This window comes from Lithobates pipiens, unplaced genomic scaffold (assembly GCF_037356315.1).
Source record: "Lithobates pipiens isolate NorthernLeopardFrog02 unplaced genomic scaffold, aLitPip1_a1.2 Scaffold_30, whole genome shotgun sequence".
In the NCBI taxonomy this organism is placed as follows: domain Eukaryota; kingdom Metazoa; phylum Chordata; class Amphibia; order Anura; family Ranidae; genus Lithobates; species Lithobates pipiens.
Window position 1 is genome coordinate 147,101,597 of NW_027507791.1, and position 25,465 is coordinate 147,127,061.

The 25,465-nt window shown below is 46.8% G+C and overlaps 1 protein-coding gene across 2 annotated transcripts in view; it reads right to left on the reverse strand.

Moving 5' to 3' along the window:
- Nucleotides 1-25,465, reverse strand: part of VPS18 (VPS18 core subunit of CORVET and HOPS complexes) — a 151,590-nt gene that overhangs the window by 75,129 nt on the left and 50,996 nt on the right. Inside the window, exon 2 of one of the 2 annotated variants that reach the window (XM_077464926.1) lies at nucleotides 6,739-6,880. The exons of the other annotated variant lie outside the window; for it this stretch is intronic. Within the exon in view, the coding sequence (XP_077321052.1) occupies nucleotides 6,739-6,880 (142 nt within the window). The remainder of the gene's footprint in view (nucleotides 1-6,738; nucleotides 6,881-25,465) is intronic. 2 annotated transcript variants of the gene reach the window in all.

Genomic DNA, 25,465 nt, shown 5'->3' on the forward strand with positions numbered 1-25,465 from the left:
TTAGTGACAACTTTGTGCAAAAAAAAAAAAGTTTGTAATATTCCCGCAACTTTTGGCAAAATATAAAATATTCCATAGACTCAACATGCCTCTCAGTAAATAGCTTGGGGTGTCTACTTTCCAAAATGGGGTCATTTGGGGGGGTTTTGTGCTATTTTGGCATTTTATGGCCTTCGAAACTGTGATAGGTAGTGAGGAGTTAAATCAAAAATTTGCACCCTTAGAAATCCTGAAGGTGGTGATTGGTTTTCGGGGTGCCGTGCGCGACTAGACTCCCAAAAAGTCCCACACATGTGGTATCCCCATACTCGGGAGAAGTAGCGGAATATATTTTGGGGTGCAATTCCACATATAACCATGGCATGTGTGAGCAATATATCATTTAGTGACAACTTTTTGTAAAAAAACTTTTTTTTTTGTCATTATTCAATCCCTTAGGACAAAAAAAAAAAAAAATATTCAATGGGCTCAACATACCTATCAGCAATTTCCTTGGGGTGTCTACTTTCCAAAATGGGGTCATTTGGGGGGGAGGGGGGGGGGATTTGTACTGCCCTGCCATTTTAGCACCTCAAGAAATGAGATCGGCAGTCATAAATTAAAAGCTGTGTAAATTCCAGAAAATGTACTCTAGTTTGTAGACGCTATAACTTTTGCGCAAACCAAAAAATATACGCTTATTGACATTTTTTTTACTAAAGACATGTGGCTGAATAAATTTTGCCCTCAATGTATGACTAAAATTTAGTTTATTCGATTTTTCTTATAACAAAAAGAAGAAAATATCTTTTTTTTTCAAAATTTTCGCTCTTTTTCCATTTATATCGCAAAAAAAAAAAAAAAAAAAAAAAATCGCAGAGGCAATCAAATACCATCAAAAGAAAGCTCTATTTGTGGGAAGAAAAGGACGCAAATTTCGTTTGGGTGCAATATTGCATGACCGCGCAATTACCAGTTAAAGCAGCGCAGTGCGAAATTGCAAAAAGACCTCTGGTCCTTAAGGCGTTTATTGGTCCGGAGCTGAAGTGGTTAAATGGTGCTCAACGCCAACTTCTGGTCTACACCTTGCTGAAGAAACAGCAGGATCCTGGATATAGAAAAGGAGTGCGGATGCCACCCTTTCTCCTCACACAGAGATGTAGGCCTTCCAGGTACAATGGAATATCTTCCGTGAAGAAGATTTCCGCGCCCTCAGCATAGTTGGAATCACCTAGTCCGACAGACCCCAGTTCCTCAGCACCTGGCTCTCAATAGCCATGTCGTTAAAGCCAGCAATGGTAAAGTAGGGTGAAAGATTGGACCTTGAGATAGGAGGTACTCTGGCAACGGCAGTCGGCAAGGAGCGTCTGACACCAGGACGCACCAGGTCTACGTACCAGGGCCGCTGGGGCCAATCTGGGGCAACCAGGATTACTGGGATCTCCTCGGCTTCCACTCTGCGAAGCAGACGTGGCAACAGCTTTAGTGGAGGAAAGGCGTAGATCAGCTGGTACTAATCCCACGGAGCCACCAGCCCGGCTGACGCGTTTTCCCACGGATCTCTTGTCCTGGATGCAGATCTCTGCACCTTCTGATTGAGACGGGAGACCAATAGAATCTGGTGTGCCCCATTTCAGGCACAGCAGCCTGAATATCTCTGGATGCAACACCCATTCTCCTGGGTCAAACATCTGATGACTCAGATAGGCCAATTTTCCACCCCCGTGATGTAAAAGGCTGACAGACCCGGAACGTGTCGCTCTGCCCACCGAAATATGAGAGCGACCTGAGCAGTGGCTGAGCTTCTTGTTCCCCCTTGGTGATTTATGTACGCCATAGCCGTGGTGTTGTCTGACTGTATCCTGGTCGGGCGGCCTTGAAGACACGTCGACCACGTGTGGAGGCACAGCCTGATCACTCTCAATTGGAGCAGACTGATCGGCATCCTAGATTCATCCATCGACCAGAGGCCCTGAGCCGACTGAATCCCCATCACTCCACCCCAGCCTGAGAGACTGGCTTCCGCAGTGATCACCGTCCATTTCAGAGGAAGGAACGATTTTCCGGACTGAATCACCGGGGACCTCAACCACCAGATCAGAGAGTCCCTGACTGGCTGGCTCACCTGGACCTGTCGATCCAGGGACAACAGAGATTTGTCCCATTTTGTCAAAATCTCCTTCTGCAGGACTCTGGTGTGGAACTGGGCATGCGGTACTGCCTCGAAGGAGGCTACCACGAGCCTCAGCGCTCACATGCAAAAACGGAGAGACGATCACTTCATCAGTAGTTTGACCGCAGATCTGAGAGTCTGCAACTTGTCTGAGGGGAGAAAGACCCTCGCATCCCTGGAGTCCATTAGTAAACCCAGGCACAACCACCGACTTCTTTAGGTTCAACAGCCACCTAAATTCTCACAGAGTCTGCATGGTGATCGCCACATCCTTCTCCAATTCTGAGACGGAAGATGCTCTCAGGAGATCGTCCAGGTAACCCACGATCACGAGTTGTCGCAGCAACGCCAATACTGGAGCCAGTACTTTGGTAAAGACTCGGGGGGCTGATGCCAGGCCAAAAGGAAGAGCCACAAACTGGTAATGGGCTTCCCCGACTGCCAAACAGAAATTTTTGATGCCGAAGGCATATGGGTATGTGCAGGTACGCATCCTGGATGTCCAAAGACACCAGGGAGTCCCCTTGATGGAGTGCAACTACTGAGCGAACCGATTCCATTCTGATCCTCTGCACTTTTAAAAAGTGATTGAGAGCTTTTAAGTCCAAGATTGGACGTACCCCTTCCTTCTTGGCAAGAGAAAAACAAATTTGAGTAGAAGCCCTGGAAGTGTTCCGATTCCGGAACTGGTACAATCGCCCCCTGATTCAGCAAGTCCCTTACTGCCCCTAGCAGGGCCTCCCGGCGAACCGGGGACGCGGGTATGCTGAAGGGGAAGAATCTGTTTGGCGGCCAAGAGAGAAACTATCTTGTAGCCTGTGGAAATCAGGTTGCAGACCCATTGGTCGGATAACCGGGAGGTCCACCGGGCTGCAAACTTCCGAAGGTGACCCCCCACCCGAGATGTGGGTGGGGGCAAACCTTCATGTAGTAGTACTTTTGTTCGCAGGCTTGTTAGGCTTGTGGTTCCAGGGGCGCTTCTTAGTTCGTAAGGTTGAATAAAGACACCAGCCCATCCAGTTCAACCTGAGTGAGTGTCTACAATTGTCCCTATCCCTGTACATTGCACACTCACATTGGTCCCTACCCTCAAGGAGCCCACAATCCAAGGTCACCATTCATATACTAGGGCCAATTTTGGACAGAAGCCAATTAACCTACCTGCATGTCTTTGGATGGTGGGAGGAAACCCACACGGGCACAGGGAGAACATGCAAACTCCAGGCAGGTAGTGCCGTGATTGGGATTTGAAACAGCGACCCTTCTTAGTGCTAGGTGAGAGTGCTAACCACTACACCACTGTGCTGCCCTTATGTGGACGTCCTGTCGGGCTGGGAGCATTATGTCGAAGCACTGGGCGGACGAAAAAGCTGCTTGTGAGTTGAAAAGGAGGGCCCTTGCCTGCGGTGTGGCTCCTTAGCCTTCCTGGCCTGTGGCAGTAGTGTACTAACCACCAGTGGCATTTTTAATAATGTCATCCAATGAAGCTCCAAAGAGCCGGTCGCCAAGGAAGGAAGATCCGTCAGGGCTTTTTTGGATGCCTGGTCAGCATTTTAGCCAAATCAGGCGCCTCAGCACCACAGCTGACACTGAAGCCCTGGATAACAAAGGGAGAGGATCCAGGGCCGCGTCACAAACACATACTTAAGGCCTTGCACTAGTTGGTTTGCTAGTTCCACGCACACAGGGGAGGTGTTTTGCTATCCCAAGTTTTGCCCACTCAGTCAGTGTTTGCGACACCAGTGCAGATGCCAGTACTGGTCGCACAGCTGACTCCACAAACGTAAACAAGGAACGAGCCACTGCCTCAGCCTTCCTGTCCGTGGGATCCTTGAATGCAGGTGTCCCCTCTACCGGGATCGTGGTTACTTTTACCTGGATACTGGGGGGTCCACGACTGGAGGAGCCGACCACTTTTTGAGAAGGCTTTCCTCAAAGGGGTAACGCACCGCCATGTTTTTGGGAACCGCAAAGGCCCTTTGCGGCCGACCCCATTCCCTGTAGATGAACTTGTCAAAATAAGCCAAATACGGGAACACCTTAGGTGAACGTGCTGGCTTGCGGGACCCAAAAGGGACCGCTACCTCAGCAGAGGGATCCGCTGGCTCCTGAATCTTTAGGGTATCACGCACAGCTGTGATAAGTGCTCCAACAAGCGATTTGTCGCACCCGGACAGGGAATCATCCTCACTGTCCGAATGGTCCTGTAAGCCTAGTCCAATTGGTCAGAGCAGGGGTCACCAGCCGCAGCAGGGCCCGAGTCTGCATCAGAGCTATCCCCAGAGGACGGGGGGGGGGTAGGGACCATTTAGGCGCACCTGAAGCTGTCACAAGAGAACTGCGGTGAAAAGAGCGCTCAGGCTTCAAGGAAATGGCCGCCAATGCAACTAATACCGTGTTTCCCCGAAAGTAAGACAGTGTCTTACTTTCTTTTTATCCCCAAAAGCCCCACTATGTCTTACTTTCGGGGTATGTCTTATATTGGAAAAAAATTGTCGAATTTTTTGTTTTAACCATAAAATTAACATTTATTAACAACCTGAACAGTATTGTATTCACCACAAAACAGTTTTTATAAAAGGAAGTGCCAAGAATGTCTTGTTACAACATTGCATAACATGTAAAACAATGAAAAATGGTAAGAACGAACAGTGGAATACTGGAAGATAAAACAGATTTATGTGTGATACAGTACCACCTGCTGTATTTAATCCAGTGTGACACCTGCTGATACCCACTGGGTTACATACAGCAGATGATACCCCAGTATGCCAGTGTGTATGTTTTACTGATGTATGATTAATACTGTGTGCATTACCGTATTTTAAGCAGGAGGCGGCAGTGACAAGTGCAGGGGACGGCGCGGTGACGTATGGAGAGGGGGGCGGCTCAGGCGTGGGCAGGAGGCGGCGCTCATTAAGATCAGAGGGAAATGGCAGACGCGGCGACGTATGGAGAGGGGGACGGCTCAGGCGTGGGTAGGAGGCGGCGCTCATTAAGATCAGAGGGAAATGGCAGACGCGGCGACGTATGGAGAGGGGGACGGTGCGGACGTGGGCAGGAGGCGGCGCGCAGCTAGATGAGAGGGAGGCGGCAATACCCCCGTGTTTCCCCGAAAGTAAGACATATGTCTTACTTTCGGGGTACGGCTTATATTAGCCGACCCCTCTGAAACTCTCCATACGTCTTACAATCGGGGGTGTCTTACTATCGGGGAAACAGGGTAGGAAAATCCTATAGAAGATGGCTGCTAAGGCTCACAAGGGGAACCTGCTTTGCCCACAGCCCACAGCCAAGATGGCCGCCGGACAGTGCCATGCGGTGACAGGGAAAAAAAAAAAAAAAAAAAAAGTCACAGAACAGTACTGCCTGCCCACAGACACCTTTTAGGCGCCCCCCAGACCAGGACCAGGACATACGCTAGCACATGCAGCCACCCCCCCACCCTCGGAGGGGAGATAGGGACGTGGGAGAGAAGAGAAGGAGGTGAGGTGGCCCCCAAATCGACCTCCCAGGGAATGCCCAGATGCTCACCCCACCGAAGCAGGGAGAGCCGTACTTACCAGTCCTGAAAAGCTGGGAGACATTCCATCACTGACCTACTCCTGCGCAGTTACAGGGTAGCTGCTGGCCCGGTATACTGTGATCCAGACATCAGTAGCCCGGTCATATGTATACCCCGGAGCACTGAAGCTCACCTACCACCTCTGGAGCCGAGGCATGTCATGGCCTGCCAAGCCTTAGCTGCGGCCTGCACATGCTCAATGGCCGGACTGGGGAGACTACAAGGATAACTTAACCAGCCTGTCACCCAGCCGGCAGTTGAGAGAAGATCACAGGATCTTTTACCTTGTGCAAAAAACATCAAACCTGCATCACAAAAATGGATCAAAGGGCCCGCAGGGTTCCTAGGTCATTCTCCTTCGCTAGGCAAAATAAAACGGAGTTCTGCCTGGGAGCAGGGAGGGTTGTTAGCACAGGGTCCGCCCCCCAGGACGGGACTAAAGTTCTGTGTATTGCGTTACAATTTTTGCCTAGTTCTCCTAATGGCAGGCCAACAAACCCATTTAGTTACAGAGAGGAGCCGTGTTGGTCAGTGACTATAAGAGAAAAGGGACCCCCCTCCCCCCTTCGCAGAGGAACGAAGGAACATGCAGAGCTGTAGTCTGAAAAAATCTCCCTCCCTGACACAATTTTCAGCTACTGTTATCTCATGTGTTTGAGACATTGTCAGAAGTGACTATGCTGATAACAGAGGCACAAAGTGCCAGAGAGAAATGGCACTTAGAGCTTTAACTAGAGTTAGAAGTCAATAAACAATGTGGACTTCAGGTTGCGCCTTTCGAATTGCTACCAGAAAGGTTGTCTATAGCTGAAAATTTCACTGCTGGAACCATACCTGCCTGGAGGTCTTCAATAGAGTGTAGATCTGGCCCCATCTGCCAGAAAGAAAAGTATAAAACCTTTTTTTTTTTTTAAGGATACCAGCAGATTTCCTTGTTTAGCATAGTGCCAGGATTTTTTAAATCAAACATGAACATGCTAAAGAAGAGACAGCAACAGAGGACAACCACCACTCAACATACCTGAGAAGGGCATCCTTTCCCAGGCTCATGCACAGTTGATTACTGCACACCACCAAGCTGTTGATATTCTCTGGAGGGGTGAAATCAATCCTTTGTTTGTTGAATATTGGAGTTTCCTTTTCCAGGCGTGCATTAACATAGCCTGAAAGCAGCCAGTTAAAAGATTATTAAAACAAAACCTGACAATCTTGGAAACTACACAGAGAATGCACAAAAATACATGAGCGTGACTAACATTTTTCAATTCCTATGGGAACCACCACATCTTAAAATACAAAATTGTAACGAACAGAATTTTAACCCCTATCAAACTTGGGATAGTGAAAAAATAGTGGCCCTAAAAACACAATAATAAAGTGAAAGACATGTATGTATCAATACATATTCCTTCATAAATATTAACCACCCTGTGACAAAGTCCATAAACAAAATTCTTCCAAAATGAGTAACTTTGTATAGTGTTTTCTTTATTTCTTCTACCACACACACACGTATGTGAGAGAGTAATTCAGCTCCCTTCAGAAAAACTCACTCACCAACTTCAAATGCCTTACACTCTCGTGCTCGGCTTAAACGCTTTCAACCACACAAAAAAGGGGGTTAAGTGAGCTCCAATATCCATCAGGATCTCTCCACATATAAATAATAAAGTGCTTTAAATAGTGTAAAAAACTGTTTAATTAAAACTATACAAAGAAGGGGGATGAGAAACAAGAGGGACTGGAGGGCAACCAAGTCTTTATAAGACTCCAGCGTATGCTGGGAAAAAAAATCGCGAATATATTGGAACAAACAGTATTTTCTTAAGTACATAGAAGACGAGATGTCCCCTTGGGGCCTAAGAATACAGATTTTTCCTACCATTTATAAAATTGAGTCTTCTTTCAAAATCCAATGGGAAGCTAATCTTCAGCAAAGTTCTACTGCGATGATGCAGATATTGTGTTCCCATTACACCAACGAGCTGAACACTACTGACAATGAAATCCAAAAACTATATGAAGAAAATACCCAAGTGATTTCTCATGAATCCTTTGTGGATCGTGAATTGAATTTGAAATCCAACTTGGAACACTATGTTGCCACACTAATTGTAAACAAAGAGAAAAAATACATGCAAGATAAACTAGCTTACGACAACAACCAGGCCTATAATTGGTTGTCTAATCGTACTAACAAAACTAGATTCATGCCTAAACAAGGGAAAAATCGGATTGATACTGTAGAGCCAATGGATTCAGATATGTCTTCTAACTCCTCCATCTCAACACGTCACTCCAAACGAACCAATGAAAAGGAAGGTATTTCTCATATGAAATCGATCCCTCACACACCCAACACGTCTATTCACACTAGAGCCGCAGCAGCCAAAGTGGCTTCTGCGACTAAATCTAACACTTCACCTTTTTCACACTCCAACCCCATAACCGATTCACAGGTGCCCATGGTCTCGCCCCTAAATGAGGGGGGGCGGTCTATGGGCACCACTGAATCGGGTTTTCGCACAGCCCCCATTTTCAACCAACCTGTTCCCAAATTACCAGATCAAACCACGACTCATTCGAGACACAACAAAATCCCTTTGAAATAATCAATCTTTCTTCATTTTCACTCACTGAGGCCCAAATCTCTTTATTAAGATTGGGCCTCTCCTTTTGTCCCACACAACCCATTGACACCTTTGAGGTAGTTAAGGACACATATCTGTTTGCTCGAAAACTCATGTTCAAAGTTATCTTTGACAAATCACATAATTCAAAACAAGCCCCACAATCTTCCAGTACTTCACTCGATGGCCTTAGTCTCTCGGAAATTAGGGCCATTGAAGATTTAATGGAACTATGGGATGAGGGGGGTATTGATTCCACAGATCTTGAGGAAGCGTCTATAATGCTCGCTGACCAAGAGGGGGGATCGGGCACCTCGGGATGTAACTCCGGAACTACACTCCTCATCTGTAATCAAAGAGTACAAACCTCGATCCAACAAATTCCCCATTTTGCAAAATAATCCCAATATATGGGCATTTGTACAACAGGTGACCAGAGAAATAATAAAAACAAAATGGAAGGACATACAACCACCAAATCTCACGAAACAAAAAGAGGCCTTATCTTTATTAAAATCTAATACAGATATAATAATTAAACCGGCAGATAAAGGGGGTAACCTTGTAATAATGGATGTCACCCAATATGAAGAGATGGTACTAAAACTCTTACAAAATAAACAATGGTATCGAAAGATTCCAGCGAGCCACATAAGTTATATTCGTGTCCAATTCGACAAACTGATTGCGAGAACCTATAGACAGGGAACCATTACCAAAAAGACCTGGGAATATCTACATGTCTTGAATCCCAAAACTCCAACAATGTATGCCCTTCCTAAGGTGCATAAACATCCTTTGAAGCCCCCGGGCCGTCCTATTGTATCAGGACGAGGCTGTCTGACTGAACATGCAAGTGCTCTAGTCGACGACTTTTTGCGCCCCTATGTGGAGGGCTTAACATCCTACCTTCGAGACACCTCTGATTTGCTGCGGGCGCTTGATGGGATCTCGCTGTCAGAGGGGACCTGGTTGGTCACTCTAGACGTTGAGGCCTTATATAATTCGATCCCCCACGATTTGGGGGTTCAGACGATTGAAAGCTTTATTGTGGAGGATGGACGCATCCCTCCCAACTACAGGAGATTTATTTTGGACCTCTTATATTTTATTCTCACCAACAACATCTTTATGTTTGGGCGCTCCCACTACCTCCAGGTACAGGGGGTTGCCATGGGGACCAAATGTGCCCCCTCCTATGCCAACCTCTACCTGGGGGGGTGGGAGCGCCAAATCTTCCGCCAGGAGAATCTTCAACGATTCTTCGATCTAATACCAATGTGGCGAAGATTCATTGACGACATTTTTTTTGTCTGGACGGGTGATGAAAAGGACCTGAATACCTTTATAGATCTATTGGGCACAAATTCCTTTAATTTAAAATTTACCATGGAAAAGAGTTTGTCCAGGATAACATTCCTTGATGTGCAAATCTTCACCGTAAGGCAACTGCGGCAAATTCACTTTTGCATGCATCGAGCTCACACCCGTCCCCTCTGATAGCGAGTATCCCATACGGACAATATCTCCGGCTCAAGCGGAATTGCAGCAGTCATGAGGATTTTAATTTAGAAGCCAGGGAACTGAGACTACGCCTCCGGCAAAGAGGCTACAGCAACAAGAGCCTCAAAAGGGCCTATATACGAGCCAAAAAACAAAATAGGGCTTCTTTAATACACAGTCCTAAACGGCCTAGAAACATTGAAGGGGTGAGATTTATCACCACGTTCAATGAACAACATCAGCAAATTAAGGGGACCCTTCAGAGATACTGGTATCTCTTAAAGGGAGATCCCACCCTAGCCAAACATCTCCCGGATTATCCGGGTATTACATACAGGAGATCACGATCTCTAAAGGACTCTTTGGTACAAAGCCATTTTTCCCCTCCCTCGAGGGTGGGCTCAAAGGTGGGATGTACCCCTTGCCACAAATGTGGCTTCTGTCGATATCTTCATGCGTCAAAATCCATATGCCTGCCCAATGGCCACATTTTTAAGCCTAAATTCGCTGTAACATGTCAGTCAATGGGAGTGGTATATATTATGATCTGTCAATGCAATGCTTTTTACATTGGGAAGACGAAGCGTCCCTTCTTCCACCGCATCAGGGACCATGTGTCCCTGGTGCGGGGAAGAAAAATGGAAACCCCAATCAGCCGACATTTTGGCTTATATCATCAGTTTAATGATAGTCTTATGCATTTCTTCCCCCTGGAACATGTCCCTCCGGGAGAAAGGGGGGGAGATTACAATAATACACTCTTACAGCGGGAGACTAGATGGATACACAATTTAGGGGCCACCCGATCTCCGGGACTCAATGATTCAATCAGTTTTAAATCTTTCCTTACATAGGCAGGGAGGATAGAAATGTGAGGTGGAAAATGGTTCCAAACATATATATTTTTTTTTTTTTTCCCCCTATAGCACGGGCCATGGCTATTCGAAATGCCATAAACAATGAGGTGTTTTCAAGCCAGCGAACTGAGGTAGGTACTCTATGATACAAAAGGGATCCTCCTATTAGCTTTATTTTTTGCCCCCTTTGGTCTGTACGGGCACCCCGGGGCGGATCTGACCTACAACCTTCCTCAACCAGTTGAGGGTTTAGTCAGCCCGCCCCGTTTCAAATATGGGTTAATCCCCTTCTTCGGGTTTGCCGGTCTCAAGCAATTCAGTTTCCATTTCCATCATTAGAAACCAGGGACATATGGCAACCGACACTTATGTCGGGATACCTCTGTCCCCATTTGCTTGAATTATGACTCATTTGAATTTAAAATCAGGGCTGACAGCCCCTAAACCGTATAGGTTACCTGTCTCTGGCCAAAAAGTGGATCCTGGCCACAGCACAGGCTTCTAGGGGTCACTACTGGCAAAGCCTTTCACTTCGGCCAGAATCTAAAATGGCCGACGCGTTGTACGGACGTGTAACACGTTCGTTACGCATGCGCACTAGACACCTACGTGCGCACGAAGAAAATACGACGTGCGCGCGTGCGCACGAAGGGGATCCTCCCATTAGGTGTGCCCGCAGCCCAGCAATGACGTCAGACGCTGCTGGGCTGGAGACACGAGTTTAAATTCGCGGCTCCCGGTCAGTGCTATCCAAGCTAGCATTGGGAGCGGACACGCGGAGCCACCAAACGGATGGAGGAAACTCCTAAAACGTTACCGAATAGACCACGTTGCTTCATTTAACAGGTAAGACAAATATGTCTTTACTGGACTAATTGGACATGCCTGCAGTCCTAATTTTAGGGCCATGCATTTTTTACTCTCATTTTTGGGATGGCTATAATGAAGACTTGGTCTCTTCGTTTATTTTTCCTGTTTCAGAGATCAATACAGAGAATTTTCTCGTGTTCAGAAACACATCTTATCCAACTTTTATCTGACAATATATGGTACACGTGGATACCGGGCTGTGTGAACTGGTTTCATTTCTTCATTGTCATATTGCTACCAGGTATGTTAGAAATTTGGACTGCGCCATTTGATAAATATAATCCAATGGCTAAGATATATTTTACACATATTTCTCGTGCCTCTACAGATCCTTTTGGGGACAGAAATGGGGGATCCCTAAATGGGGGCTTTTTCCGCGGTCCGCTGGCTTGACAAGTAAAGGAGGAAGAGATTATCTGTCCTCATTTCAATGTTAATTGATATATCCAATATACGATATTAACGATAAATAATACAAGCAACTTGCCTGATTATATGGGGTAAGACTTTAGTTCTATATATATCTTTATATATTTATTTACATATTTTTTTATTTTTAGTTTCACTTTTTTGTTGAAAAGTATATATACCTTATAGTTTAGTTGCTGTTTTTTTTTTGTTTTTTTTTTGCTCTACAACCCAATCTGCATTCTCCTTGGTAGGAGAATTACACCATTTATGGTGGTGTAGTAGCACTAAATATGCTAATAAATTTGGGGACGCCATTCTTGGAAATGGTTTAGTTGCCCCCCCTTTTTTGACAATCAATTTGTGGATTTACTATTGATATGTAGACTATGTCCTTGTGTTTAAAAAATATTTCTCTGGTGATGGTTTCGCTGCAGTTAGGGCCGTTCTTGTTAGACTGGAGTGAATCCATCACTAGACTAATGTAATTATGATATGTCAAACCATATAGGTGGACATTTCCTATGCCTGTGTTCCGGGCTTACTGTATGTACAAAAATGTTGTATATGTGTATTAAAATAAATTTTCTTATATAATTTCAGTATTTTTGTTTGCTGCAATTGTCCTGAGGAAGCTCTGAAGAGCGAAACATGTAGGAAAGAAACAATGCAGTTTAAATCACATAAGAATGTGGTAATGGATGGAGCTATATAAGCCCACATACCAACTCTTTTTTTATATGCACTCTGTCATTTTGTATGTTTAATGGATGTAATTGTCTATTTTGTTCATAAAATGTCTTTTGTACATCAAATAAAAATTTCAATGATTTTATATATGGTTTAAGTATATTTAGTGCCGTCATAAAAGTCCCGGGGGTTGGTTGCCCTCCAGTCCCTCTTGTTTCTCATCCCCCTTCTTTGTATAATTTTCATTGGGACGTGGCACTCTTTGACTAAAAAATGCAACTAGACCATTAGCCCATATCTATACGTATCTTTTATCTCCTGTTTAATTAAAACACTCAAAAAACTTCAAATCATTGGACTCACATCAAATAAATTCATAAGCAAAATAAAATCATAGCAGCTCTTCAAACAGATATCAGCAGCGGTGTATAGTGGTCATGGCAGACAAATGTCGCTCTCACCCGCCCCTCAAGCTTGGAACAGATCTCCACTTCCTAGTTCAGTGTACAGTCAAACTGTTACAAATAACTGTCGTACAGCCATGCCCTGACATGTTTTGTCATATCGACTTAATCGTGATTAACCTGTACAGTGGGGCAAAAAAAGTATTTAGTCAGCCACCAATTGTGCTCCCACTTAAAAAGAGGAGAGGCCTGTAACTGTCATCATAGGTATACCTCAACTATGGAGAGACAAACAGTTGGAAACAAATCCAGACAAATCACATGGTCTAATTTGCAAATTATGATGGAAAATAACTATTTTGTCAATATAAAAAGTTCATCTCAATACTTTGTCATTGCCAACAAAGAATATATAAACAGAGGTCAAATGTTTTCTGCAAGTCTTCACAAGGTTGTCACACACTGTTTCTGGTTAGGGGCAAGCTTCGAGTTCGACTCGAACATTGCCTGTTCACCGAACAATTTGGGATGTTCGCAGCAAATTCAAAAAGCCGCTGAACACCCTGTACAAGTCTATGGGAGAAATCTAAAGTGCTAATTTTAAAGGCTTGTATGCAAGTTATGGTCATAAAAATTGTTTGGGGACCTGGGTCCTGCTCCAGGGGACAAGCATCAATGCAAAAAAAAACAAAAAAAAAAAAAAAAACACCTGACTTTTTTTGGGAGCAGCGATTTTAATAATGCTTAAAGTGAAACAATAAAAGTGTAATATTCCTTTAAAAATTTAGTACCTGGGGGGTGTGTATAGTACGCATGTGAAGGGGCGCATGTTTCACGTGCTTAGAACTGTCCCTGCACAAAGTAATTTCTGCAGGAAAAAAAGTCATTTAAAATCACTAGTGGCTATAATGAATTGTCAGCTCCCCATAATACAGAGAACAGTCATTGAAAGTCATTGATATAAAAAATAAAATAAAAATAAAAGCGTGGGGCTCCCCCAAATTCAATTACCAGGCCCTTCAGGTCTGGTATGGATTTTAAGGGAAACTCCATGCCAAAAAAAAAAAAAAGTCGTGGAGTTCCCCCTAAAAATCCATACCAGGCCCTTTATCCTAGCACGCAACCTGGCAGGCTGCAGTACCGTACCAGGCCACAACCTGCCCTCAACATTGAGAGGATGCTTTGGGGTCCCCCCGAAAGCACAATGTACCCATGTTGATGAGGACAAGGGCCTAATACACACAACCCTGGCTGGTGGTTGTGGGGGTCTGCAGGTAGGGGGCTTATCAGAATCTGGAAGCCCCCTTTAACAAAGGGACCCCCAGATCCTGCCCCCCCTGTTTGAAATGGTAAGGGGGTAAATACACCTACCATTTCACAAATAAAGTGTAAAAAAATAGTTAACTTTTGCAATGGTGTGTGGGTGTTTTTTTTTTTTTAATAAAGATTCCAGCGGTGGCAATCCCCTCTTGCCATCCAGCGATGGATGATCATCTCTCCGGGGTCCAGCGATGGCTGATCTGATCCAGTTACGGGTGATCTCTCCCTCCAGAGCAGCGCATCCATCCTCTGTCTCCACCGGCGGAGACACTGCGGGGATCCCGGCAGCCTGACACTTCTTATGAGGAGGGCGGGGCCCCAGTCACCTGACCCCGCCTCCCTCTGAGGCAAGGGGAAAGCCCGGCTTCCCCAATGACATGCGGGTGACCCCGCCCCCTCTGATGTAATGGAAACCTGCGTTACATCAGAAGGGGCAGGGTCACCTGTACATCACTGGGGAAGCCCAGATTTACCCTTGCATCAGAGGGGGGTGGGGTCAGGTGACTGGTGGCCATGCCCTCCTCATAAGAAATGTCAGGCTGCAGGGATCCCCACAGTGTCTCAGCCGGTGGAGACAGAGGATGGATGTGCTGCGCTGGAGGGAGAGATCACCTGTCGCTGGATCAGATCAGCCATCGTTGGACCCCGTAGAGATGATCATCCGTCGCTGGATAGCAAGAGTGATTCCACCACTGGAATCTTTTTTTTTTTTAATAAAGGACTTTTGCAACGGTGTTTGCGTCTTTAGCTTTTTGTTTAACACTTTCCGCGGGGGGGGGGGGGGGGGGGGGGGAAGAGCAGCCTGCAACCTGACAGGGGGACAAGAGAGCGCCCCCCCCCCCTTCCTGAACTGTACCAAGCCACATGCCCTCAACATTGGGAGGTCCCGCCCCCTCTGATGCATGGAACCGTGCGTCAGAGGGGGGCAGGGTCACCGGGTGGCCCCACCCTCCGTTATATAAGACCTGTCAGAAGAAGAGAAGCCTCACACAGCAGGAGCCTCCCACTGCGCGGAGTGGCCCGAGAACCAAGAAGAGACGCTGTGGAGAAAGATGCTGGACGAGAACACCGGAGCAAGAAGCGGATTGGAGGAAGAAAATGAAGAAACCGAAGGATGAAGAAAAGAAGAAGGAAGAAGACCAGAAGAAAGAAGACTTTAATAAAAGGACTTGTAAAAGTCTGTCATTTTTAACCCTTCTGTCACTATTTTGGTGAAATGGTAGGGGTACTTTTGTACCCCCATACCATTTCAAAACGGGGGGCTGGGGGTCCCCTTGTTAAAGGGGGCTTCCAGGATTCTGATAAGCCCCCTGCCCGCAGACCCCCACAACCACCGGCCAGGGTTGTGGGGACATAGTGCTTTGGGGAGGACCCCAAAGCATCCTCCCAATGTTGAGGGCATGTGGCCTGGTACGGTTCGAGGGGGAAGGTGCTCTCTCGTCCCCCCAGGTTACGTGCTTGGATAAAGGGTCTGGTATGGATTTTTAGGGGGAACTTATTTTTTTTGGGCGTGGAGTTCCCCTTAAAATCCATACGAGACCTGAAGGGCCTGGTATGGTAACCCTACACTTTTTTTTTTTCTTTTAATCAATGGCTTTCAATGAGTGTTCTCTGTATTACGGGGAGCCGGCAATTCATTATAGCCTCAAGTGATTTTAAATTACTTTTTTTCCTTCAGAAATGACACTTTGTGCAGGGACAGTTCTAAGCACGGGAAACATGCGTACCTTCACAGGCATACTATAGACACCCCCCAGGTACAACATTTAAAGGAATATTACACTTTTATTGTTTCACTTTAAGCATTATTAAAATCACTGCTCCCAAAAAACGGCAGTTTTTAAAAAACTTTTTTTTATATTGATACATGTCCCCTGGGGCAAGGCCCAGGTCCCCAAACACTTTTTATGACAATAACTTGCATATTAGCCTTTAAAATTTGCATTTTTGATTTTGAATGTTCGAGTCCTATAGACTTTAATAGGGTTCTAAAGTTCACACGAAGTTTAGGTCTGTTTGCAGGTTCTGGAAATCGGGGGGTGTTCGGCTCATCCTTAATGCTGGTATGTTGGCCCATTTCTTCATGCAAATCTCCTCTAGAGCAGTGGATGTTTTGGGGCCGTCGCTGGGCAACACAGACTTTCAACTCCCTCCAGCGTTCCTCAATCTGGGAGTCACTAACTTATAAACTGCCTCAAAAACTTGTGGTAACAATGCAACAGTGCAATTACCTAAAATAAGCTTTTTTTTGGGGGGGTAAAATGCCATGCCTATTTTTGGACCAGCCACGGAAACAAACAAGGAGTCTGACTTCCGAAAGGGAGCCGTAGCTGACAAATACAGAGCCCGGACCACGTCCAGGGAATGGAGGGCCACCTCTTTAGGATGTGTCAGTTTAGGACACAGAGATGGTAACACAATGTCTTCATTGATGTGGAATGCCGAAAACCACCTTCGGCAGAAAATAAGGTTGCGGACGCAACACCACCTTATCCTTGTGGATAACCAAATAGGGTGACTTGCAAGACAAGCCCGCCAGTTCCAAAACCCTCCTGGATGATGTAATAGCCACTAGAAAGACCACTTTCTGGGAAAGGGTCAGAGGGATCTCTCTGATATTTTCAAATGGCGGTTTATGAAGTGGCGATAACAAAAAGGTTCAGATCCCATGGGGGTAACGGTGGACGCACCGGAGGAACTACATGTCGGACCCCTTGAACAAAAGTGTCACTAGAGTGAGACGCCAGGGTTCGGAAAAAAAAAAAAAAAAAAAGGAAGAAGGACATGCAAAGCTGATATTTGTCCCTTAATGGTGCTTAAAGTCAATTTCTGGTCTACTCCTTGCTGTAAACACAGCAGGATCCTGGATATACAATAGGAGCGCGGACGCCATCCTTTCTCCTCACATGGAGATGTAGGCCTTCCAGGTACGATGATATATCTCCCGAGAAGAAGATGTCTGTGCTCAACATAGTTGGAATCACTGAGTCTGAAAGGCCCCAGTTCAACACCTGGCTCTCAATAGCCATGCCGTTAAAACCAGCGATGTTAAAGCAGGATGGAGAAATCGGACCTTGAGACAGCAGGTCCTCTCGTAACGGCAGTCGCCAGGGGGTGTCTGCCACTGGGCAGACTAGGTCTGTGTACCGGGGCGCTGGGGCCAATCAGAACTGCGGACATGGTAACAGTTTTAGCGGAGGAAAGGCATAGATCAGCAGGTACTGACATCACGGAGCCACCAGCGCATCTGACGTGTCTGCCCAAGGATCTCTTGTTCTGGACACGATTCAGCACCTTACAATTGAGATGGGAGGCCAGAAGATCCACATCTGGAGTGCCCCATCGCAGGCACAGTAGCCTGAACACCTACAGATGCAAGGCCCTTCTCCTGGGTCCAGCATCTGGCGACTTAGGTAGTCCGCCTGCCAGTTCCACTCCCGGGATGTAAATGGCCGATAAGGCCAGTACAAGTCGCTCTGCCCACTGAAGGATGTGAGCGAGCTCCCGTGTGGCGGCTGAGCTTCTTGTTCCTCCTTGATGATCGACACATGCCACAGCCATGGCGTTGTCTGACTGGATCCTGATCGACCATCTGGAGAGACATAGCCTGATCGATCGCAGCTCGAGCCCATTGATCGGTAACTTGGATTCCTCCTCCAAACAGAGGCCATGGATTGACAACCTCCATTACACCACCCCAGCCGGTTAGGCTGGCGTCCGTTGTGATCACTGTCCAATTCAGAGGTAGGAATGACTTCCTGGACCGAAGTGCCGGAGACCTCAGCCTCCAGAGCAGGGAATCCCTGACTAACTGGCTCACCTGAATCTGCCGATCCAGGGATAAACTGAGATTTGTCCCATTTCTACAGTATCTCCTTCTGTAAGACTCTGGTGTGAAACTGGGCATACGGTACTGCCTTGGCTCACCACGAGTCCCAGGACTCGCATGCAGAAGCTTAGCGATGACCACCTGCTGTTCATCAACAATTTTACAGCGGCTCTGAGAGTCTGCAGCTTGTCTGAAGGGAGAAACACTCTCTCTCCCATGGAGTCCAGCAGTAAGCCTAGGTACTCCAAGCGCTGAGTCGGTACGATCTATGACTTTTTTTAGGTTCAACAGCCACCCAAATGGAAGGAAGTCCCCTTGATGGAGTGAAGAGACTACTGAGCGAACTGATTCCATTCTGAACCTCTGTACTTTCACGAAGCAATTGAGAGCTTTTAGGTCCAAAATTGGATGTACCCCTTCCTTTTTTGGGGACAACAGATTGGAGTAGAACCCCTGGAATCTTTCTGGCTCCGGAACAGGTACTATCACCCTGCGACTCAGCAGGTCCCTTACCTCCCCCATTAGGGCCTGCCAGCGAGCCGGGAGTACGGGTATGCTGGAGGGGAAGAATCTGTAGGTGGCCAAGAGAGGAACTATCTTGTAGCCAGAGGAAATCAGATCGCAGACCCATTGGTCAGACAGCCGAGAAGCCCACCAGCTGCAAACTCCCGAAGGCGACCCCCCCCCCACCCGTGTCGAGGGGGCAAACCTTCATGCGGTAGCACTTTTGTTAGTCTTGTGGTTTCAGGGACGTTTTTTGTCCTTCAGAGGTCATCCTGTCGGGCTGGGGACATTTCGCCGAAGCCCCGGGCGGACGAAAAAGCTTAAAAGTTTATGAGCGGAAAATGAGGGCCCTTGCCTACGGCGTGGCTCCTTAGCCTTCCTGGCCTGTGGAAGCAAGGTACTCTTACCACCTGTGGCATTTTTAATGTCATCCAACGAGGCTCCAAAGAGCCGCTAGCCAAAGAAGGGTAAAGCCGTCAGCGTTTTTTTTTTTTTTTTTTTTTAAGATGCCTGGTCAGCCAACCAGCATTTTAACAGAATCAGGCACCTCAGCACCACTGCTGACACTGAAGCCCTGGATAACAGGATGAGGGTATCCAGGGCCACGTCAAAACGTACTTAAGGCCTTGCACTAACTGGTCTGCTAGTTCCACACAGACAGGAGAAGCCTGTTACTCCCCCAATTCGCAGTGCAAACATTTTGCCCACTCAGTAAGTGTCAGCGACACAAGTGCGGATGCCAGTACTGGTCGCATTGCTAACCCCACAATCGTAAACAAGGAATGGGCCACTGCCTCAGCCTTCCCGTCCATGGGGTCCTTAAATGCAGGAGTCCCCTCTACCAGGATCGTGGTTACTTTAACCTGGCTACTGGGGGGGGGGGGGTCCACGACCAGAAGAGCCAACCATTTTTTGAGAAGGCTCTCCTCAAAGGCGTAACGCACCGCCATGTATTTGGGGACCGAAAAGGTCCGTTGTGGTCGACCCCATTCCTCGTATATGAGCTTATTCGAAATAAGTCAGATACGGAAACACCTTAGGTGTACGGGCTGGCTTAGAGGATGCAAAAAGGGACCACTACATCAGCAGAGGCATCTGCTGTCCCCTGAATTTTCTTGGTATCAAGCACAGCTGTGATAAGTGCTCCAACAAGCGCTTTATCGCACACGGACCCGGACGGAGACTCATCCTCACTGACTGACCAGTCCTGGTCAGCATCATCGGAAAAACGACATAGCAGGGGTCACCAGCCTCAGCGGGGGCCGAGTCTGTGGCAGATTTCTCCCGGGGTGGGGGGGGGGGGTTAGGGGCTGTTTTTTTTTTTACCACCTTTGCGCCCACGCACCACCTCCATCTTGGCAATGAACGTATTAAGGACCGCTGACAAAGCGTCCCGAGACACTGCACTGTCTGCAGGTGAACTGGTTGCAATTGCCTGGATTTCGGGAGAAGAAATTCCAGTTTCTGAAGCCATGCTGACCCTACCCTGTCTGCCACCTGTTGGGGACAGTGATGGTCCCACCCTCCTAACTGCGGCAGGCTGAGGGGCCCCCACCACAGGACTCACCACCCTGACCCAGTTCTGCGCTGTCCAACTAGGTGTTCCCATGTCCTGTGTCAGCTCTCAGATGTTTATGAGAGAAAACTGCACTGTGCTGAGCCCCACTGTACAGCGCTGAACATGAAAAAAAAAGTGTTCAGGCTTCAACAAAATGCCCGCCGGGCATCCAGTATAGAGGACATAATGACAGGTAAAATGGCCCCGGACTACAGTAAAATGGAGTCAGACCATGCTGCTCCCTGGTCACACCAAAAATGGCTGCTGAGCACTGTATGCAATGAGGGACAGTGAAAACAGGCAGAGGAAATGGCGGCAAACAGCGCTACAGCAATCAGCAGACACAGACCTCCAGACACCCAGGGGAGAGACCTACAGACATCCAGGGCACAGCCACCCAGTGCAATCCCCACCCCAGATGAGAGCCCCCGTCTATAGCACACACACCGCTCATCAGCAGCCCATGCAGCATCCCCCACAGGGAGGAGGGGAGGGAAGATAGCGACAGGGAGAGAAGAGGGAGGTGAGGGACCCCCGAATCGACCTCCCAGGGAATGCCCAGCTGCTCAGCCACACCAAGCAGGGAGAGCTATACTTACCAACCCCGACGAGCTGGGGAACATTCCAAAACAGACCCACTCTCCAATCAGTACGGGGTGGATGCTGGCCCGGCACACTGAAGCAGACATCAGTAGCCTGGTTATATGTGTACCCCAGGGCATTACGCCCACCGGCCGCCCCTGAAGCTGGGGGGCAATTTGTGGCTGACCCAGCATGGAGCTCTGGTTTGCACACGCTCGCTGGCCAGGCTGGGGAGACTACAAGGATAAGGGTATCCAGCCTGTCACCCAGCTGGCTGTTGATAGCAAATCACAGGATCTTAATCTTGCGCAAAAGGCAAACTTCTGCAGAAAATAAATCCTAGGACCGATGGGCCCGCAGGGTTCCTAGGTCCTTCACTAGGCAGAAAAAAAACACTAAGGCTGCAGGAGGCAGGCTGGGTGGTTGTTACCCAAGGGACTGCCCCTTGGGCGGAACTAGAAAGTTCTGGTTTTGTTATACATGTTAACATGTTCTGCCTAGTCCTCTCCTGAAGGTAGCGTAACAACCCGATGGTCTAAGAAAGGAGCTGTGTCAGTCAGTGAACGTAAGAGAAAAAAGCACTGTTTTATGTTGGAAAAAAATAAAAAAAAGTCTGACCCAAATACACAGCAGCTGAAAAAAAGAATAGATGTGAACAAGTCCCATAGGAAAATCATGTTAAAGTGATTGTAAGGTTTTGCGTTTTATTTTTTAAATAACATGTCATACTTACCTCCACTGTGCAGCTCGTTTTGAACAGAGTGGCCCTGATCATCCTCTTCTGGGGTCCCTTAGTGGCTCTCATGGCTCCTCCTTGCATCAGATAAACCCCTAGTAGAAACGCTCTCTCAGGGGGTTACTTGCGGGTGTGCTCCCAAGTCCAGCATTTGCGTCCATAGACACGAATGCCGGACTCGGCCCCACAACGTTGGATTTGATTGGCTATCAAGAGCCAGGACCCAGTTCAGAGGGAGAGCATGTCTCCGCCAGAAGTTTTTTTCACCATAATGCATAGGATGCGTTAAGGTGAAAAAACATGAAGGTTTACAACCTCTAAATGAGCTATAGTGTTTCTGGAAAAAGCATCAACACAAGCATAGGTGTGAACTAGGCCCAAGAGATTTTAAATAATTAAAAAATTAGCCCTTTATTAGCACAAAAAGGAGCAGGAGTAGATGATGGCTACTATGGGGGGGGGGGGGGGGGGGGGGGTTTCATTTATACCGTGAAGCAGTGAAAGTAATAAATAAAATACACCCAGAAGTATAATATGCGCATTTTAACTAGGAGACATGAAGCTATATAAAAAAAAAGGGAAGGGGGGGAAGGGAGATATGAATCTTTTATTTTAAAGTAGTACTAAAAGCTGAGACTCCTCCCCCCCCCCAATTGGATATGATAATTTTATATATAAATGCACACTACTGGTAAAAGTTTACCTTAAATGTAATTTACCGATTTTTATCAAATTTATTTTAATAAAATGCTTTTGGTAGGGTTGCACCGATATTAATATCAGTATCGATGGAGATACTAAGCTTTTTCATGAGTATCGGTACTCCTGCAAATGCGCAGATACCTGAAACCGATACCTTTGGGCTCTTTCAACTGTCAACGTGAATTCCCGCTGACAGACGAAATGTAAAAAGAATGCAGGCAGTCAGTTGTTAGGGAGCGGGGCCGCCACGTCCTTAACAACCAATGACATTTCACCTGTTAGTGCTGATTTACCTTCCTTGCAGTGGACCTGCCCCAGCTCCACCCCCTCTGGCTCCGTCTCCCCCCCCCCCCCCTTAGATAAGTTTTTTGTGTCCTCCAGCAATGAGCTTCTCCTTCTCTGGCTCCTCTGCTGGAGGCTGCGGGGTGACCGATCTGCCTGCCGAGTAGCGTGTCCTGCACTGAGCCAGGCTTTGCTGCTGCAGAACTTCTTGGATGGGAGGCAGGTCTGCTGGGTGTTGTAGTGCAGTGATTGTCTGTGTGTGGGTTCCCAAGTACCCCCCTCCCCACCCTAAACAAATGGCCCCCTCACCACCAAAAAAATAAAAATAAAATAATCAGCATTGGTGACTTCACCAGTTTATCACTTTTCACATATATTTTGTCAATTTTATTGCAGCGCATTTTTTTAATATATAGAATATGGAATATCATATTTAGCGCAGCTTTTTTTTTTTGTTCAGTTGTGTTGAAAAGGAAGGGCAGCGAAACCCCCTCCAAATGACCCCATTTTGGAAAGTAGACACCCCAAAGAAATTGCTGAGAGGCATATTGAGCCCATTGAATATTTTTGCCCCAAGTGATTGAATGACAAAATTTTTTTTTTTTTTTTTAATAAAATATAGGATTTTTGTACTCCCTGTAAAATCCTATGGCAGCATACACGAATGAGATAGGCATCGCCACCCCGCCCAATCAGGGCTGGTTATACTATATTTAAATAAGTCGCCTCCCCCAGGCAGTATTCTCTTTTTTCCTCAAGCGCTCAACTGGTTATAACTGTAAAATCAATGAAGATTTTTATTTTTACCCTCACCTGCCGGATTCATCTGACCAGCCGCACAGGTTCAGCCTCTTTCCTATGACGAAGCCCCTCCGTTCGGTTGCAAAGCTTCCATACGAGGGAGACTGGGGGGCTGGGATACTGGTCTCTGGATGCCGGTAAAACAGTTCTGTCTTGTGGTTAGTTGAGACGGATCCAGTCTCTCCTCCCTGGTGAGTTGCGGACACACACACACACACACACACACACACACACACACACACACACTTTGTTGTTAGCTTGGCATTGGATATGTTGGTTTCACCTTACAAAGATGCTGGACTTTTTTTGTAGTCAGAGCTGCCCCTTCCAAGATGGCTCCTTGTCTTTCCTGTGGCTGGAGGTGGCTTTCAGTCAGCAGTGAGATGATATTGGGGTAACTTCTGGCCCACTATAGCAGTGGCCGGGAGCTCCAGGAGGCTGCCTGGTAATGGATCAGTGTCCATCTGTCAAGTATGGAGCCTATTCCATCCCCCCTTAGAGCCAGTCAAGGAAGGGTGTTGCACAGAACAGGTAATCTTTCCATGGGCTGTCATGGTGTGTCTGAATCATTATGCTGTTAATATACAAGCTACCAAAGTAGGTTAAAACTGCTGCGTATAATTCTGTCCGTTTCATTTGCTTCACGGGTTTTGTTTGTCTGTCTATAGGACTAATGTGTTGCAAAGTTGAGTCTATTAACTCAGAAATGCCTGGCTTGGCAGGTTGAGGATCACTGTAGCAATGTTCTAATGCTTGGATTTGCTGTTTTAACCTTTGCAGGGCAGTTGCCTAGTGTAGGTAATCCTGCTAGGTATATTAACACTTCATTGCGCTGCTTACGACGACAAAGTGATGCTTCAGTTGGGATTTCACTTCTATGCATTGTGTTGCTGCTATGCATTGTAGGGTCTGCGTTTAGGCGCAAAGTGTTTAATGATTGCTATGCATTAACCTATTATTTTGTTATGTCTAAATGCAAAACGTAAAAAAAAAAAAAAATTCAGTGTTCTGCTTAGGTAACAGTGCTTTAGTTGTTTTAGTACACTACTATATGCAATTGCTTCTGTCAAAGGGTTTATCCCTTGCTCACAGCATTTAGATCCATTTGCTGCTTCAAAGTCTGCAATTGGGTGTGTGGATGGCCACTGAGATTATATTAAGGCTATGTCCTTGCCACCCAGTACTGCCAGGTATTTTATTATGACCACAAACCTGCAACGCACATCTTGAGCCATAACCTTACCCAGAGACCAGCCATGTTCAATAAGGTGAGGGTCAGGTAGGTACGCCTTCATATACCAAAGAGTGCGTGGGCAGTATGGATTGTAAAACTCTCCAGCCCTCAAGTACCAGCACCACTCCCCAAAGGAAAAGTGGCAACTTGCTCTTCCAACAGTAATAGGTCATGTTTGGCTCTAAACTGCTATACATTCAAAGTGCTGCCAGAGGAGGCAGGCTAGAAGAAAGCATAAGGACTGTCCTGGGTGGAATGGGAGTGTGGTGAGCTGATGTACCCGCCAAGATCCTTTGCCAAGTTGCATAAGGCGGCAGTAAAAACACAACGACAGATGTGTTCACTCAAGTGAAAACTGACTGGGTGGATGTCTAATCGCTAAGGTTTAGGTACTAAGCTAATCAAACAGCTGAGTGTTTAAAGGGTACCTCCTGCCTCAAAAGACAAGCCAAAGAGCATACAACAGATTGGCCAGATGTTTCTTCATGACAGCAGAGGAGGATCCCCTCTGTAAAGCCCAACTCTTACTGCAGAGGCAGTTGGCCAAGCCAAGTAGTCTTCATCAGACGAGCCAGAGGTGCCAGTCTGCCAGCGGATGATGCGATAGCCTTCGCAAAAACATAGAAACAGCAATGGAAAATAATATTTATACAACCATTAAGGATTATGGTATGGCCCGTTTTGGAGTGCACTTCAGTAGCCAAGGCTATCTGGTTCCCAGCAGACAAGTTGAGTGCAAACTTGGCCAGTAATAAACCCCGGTGCTGTTTGGGTACATGAGTGACATTAGACTGACCAGTGGGGCAGTGTAACCACTATGGAAGCAGCAGGCTGTTCG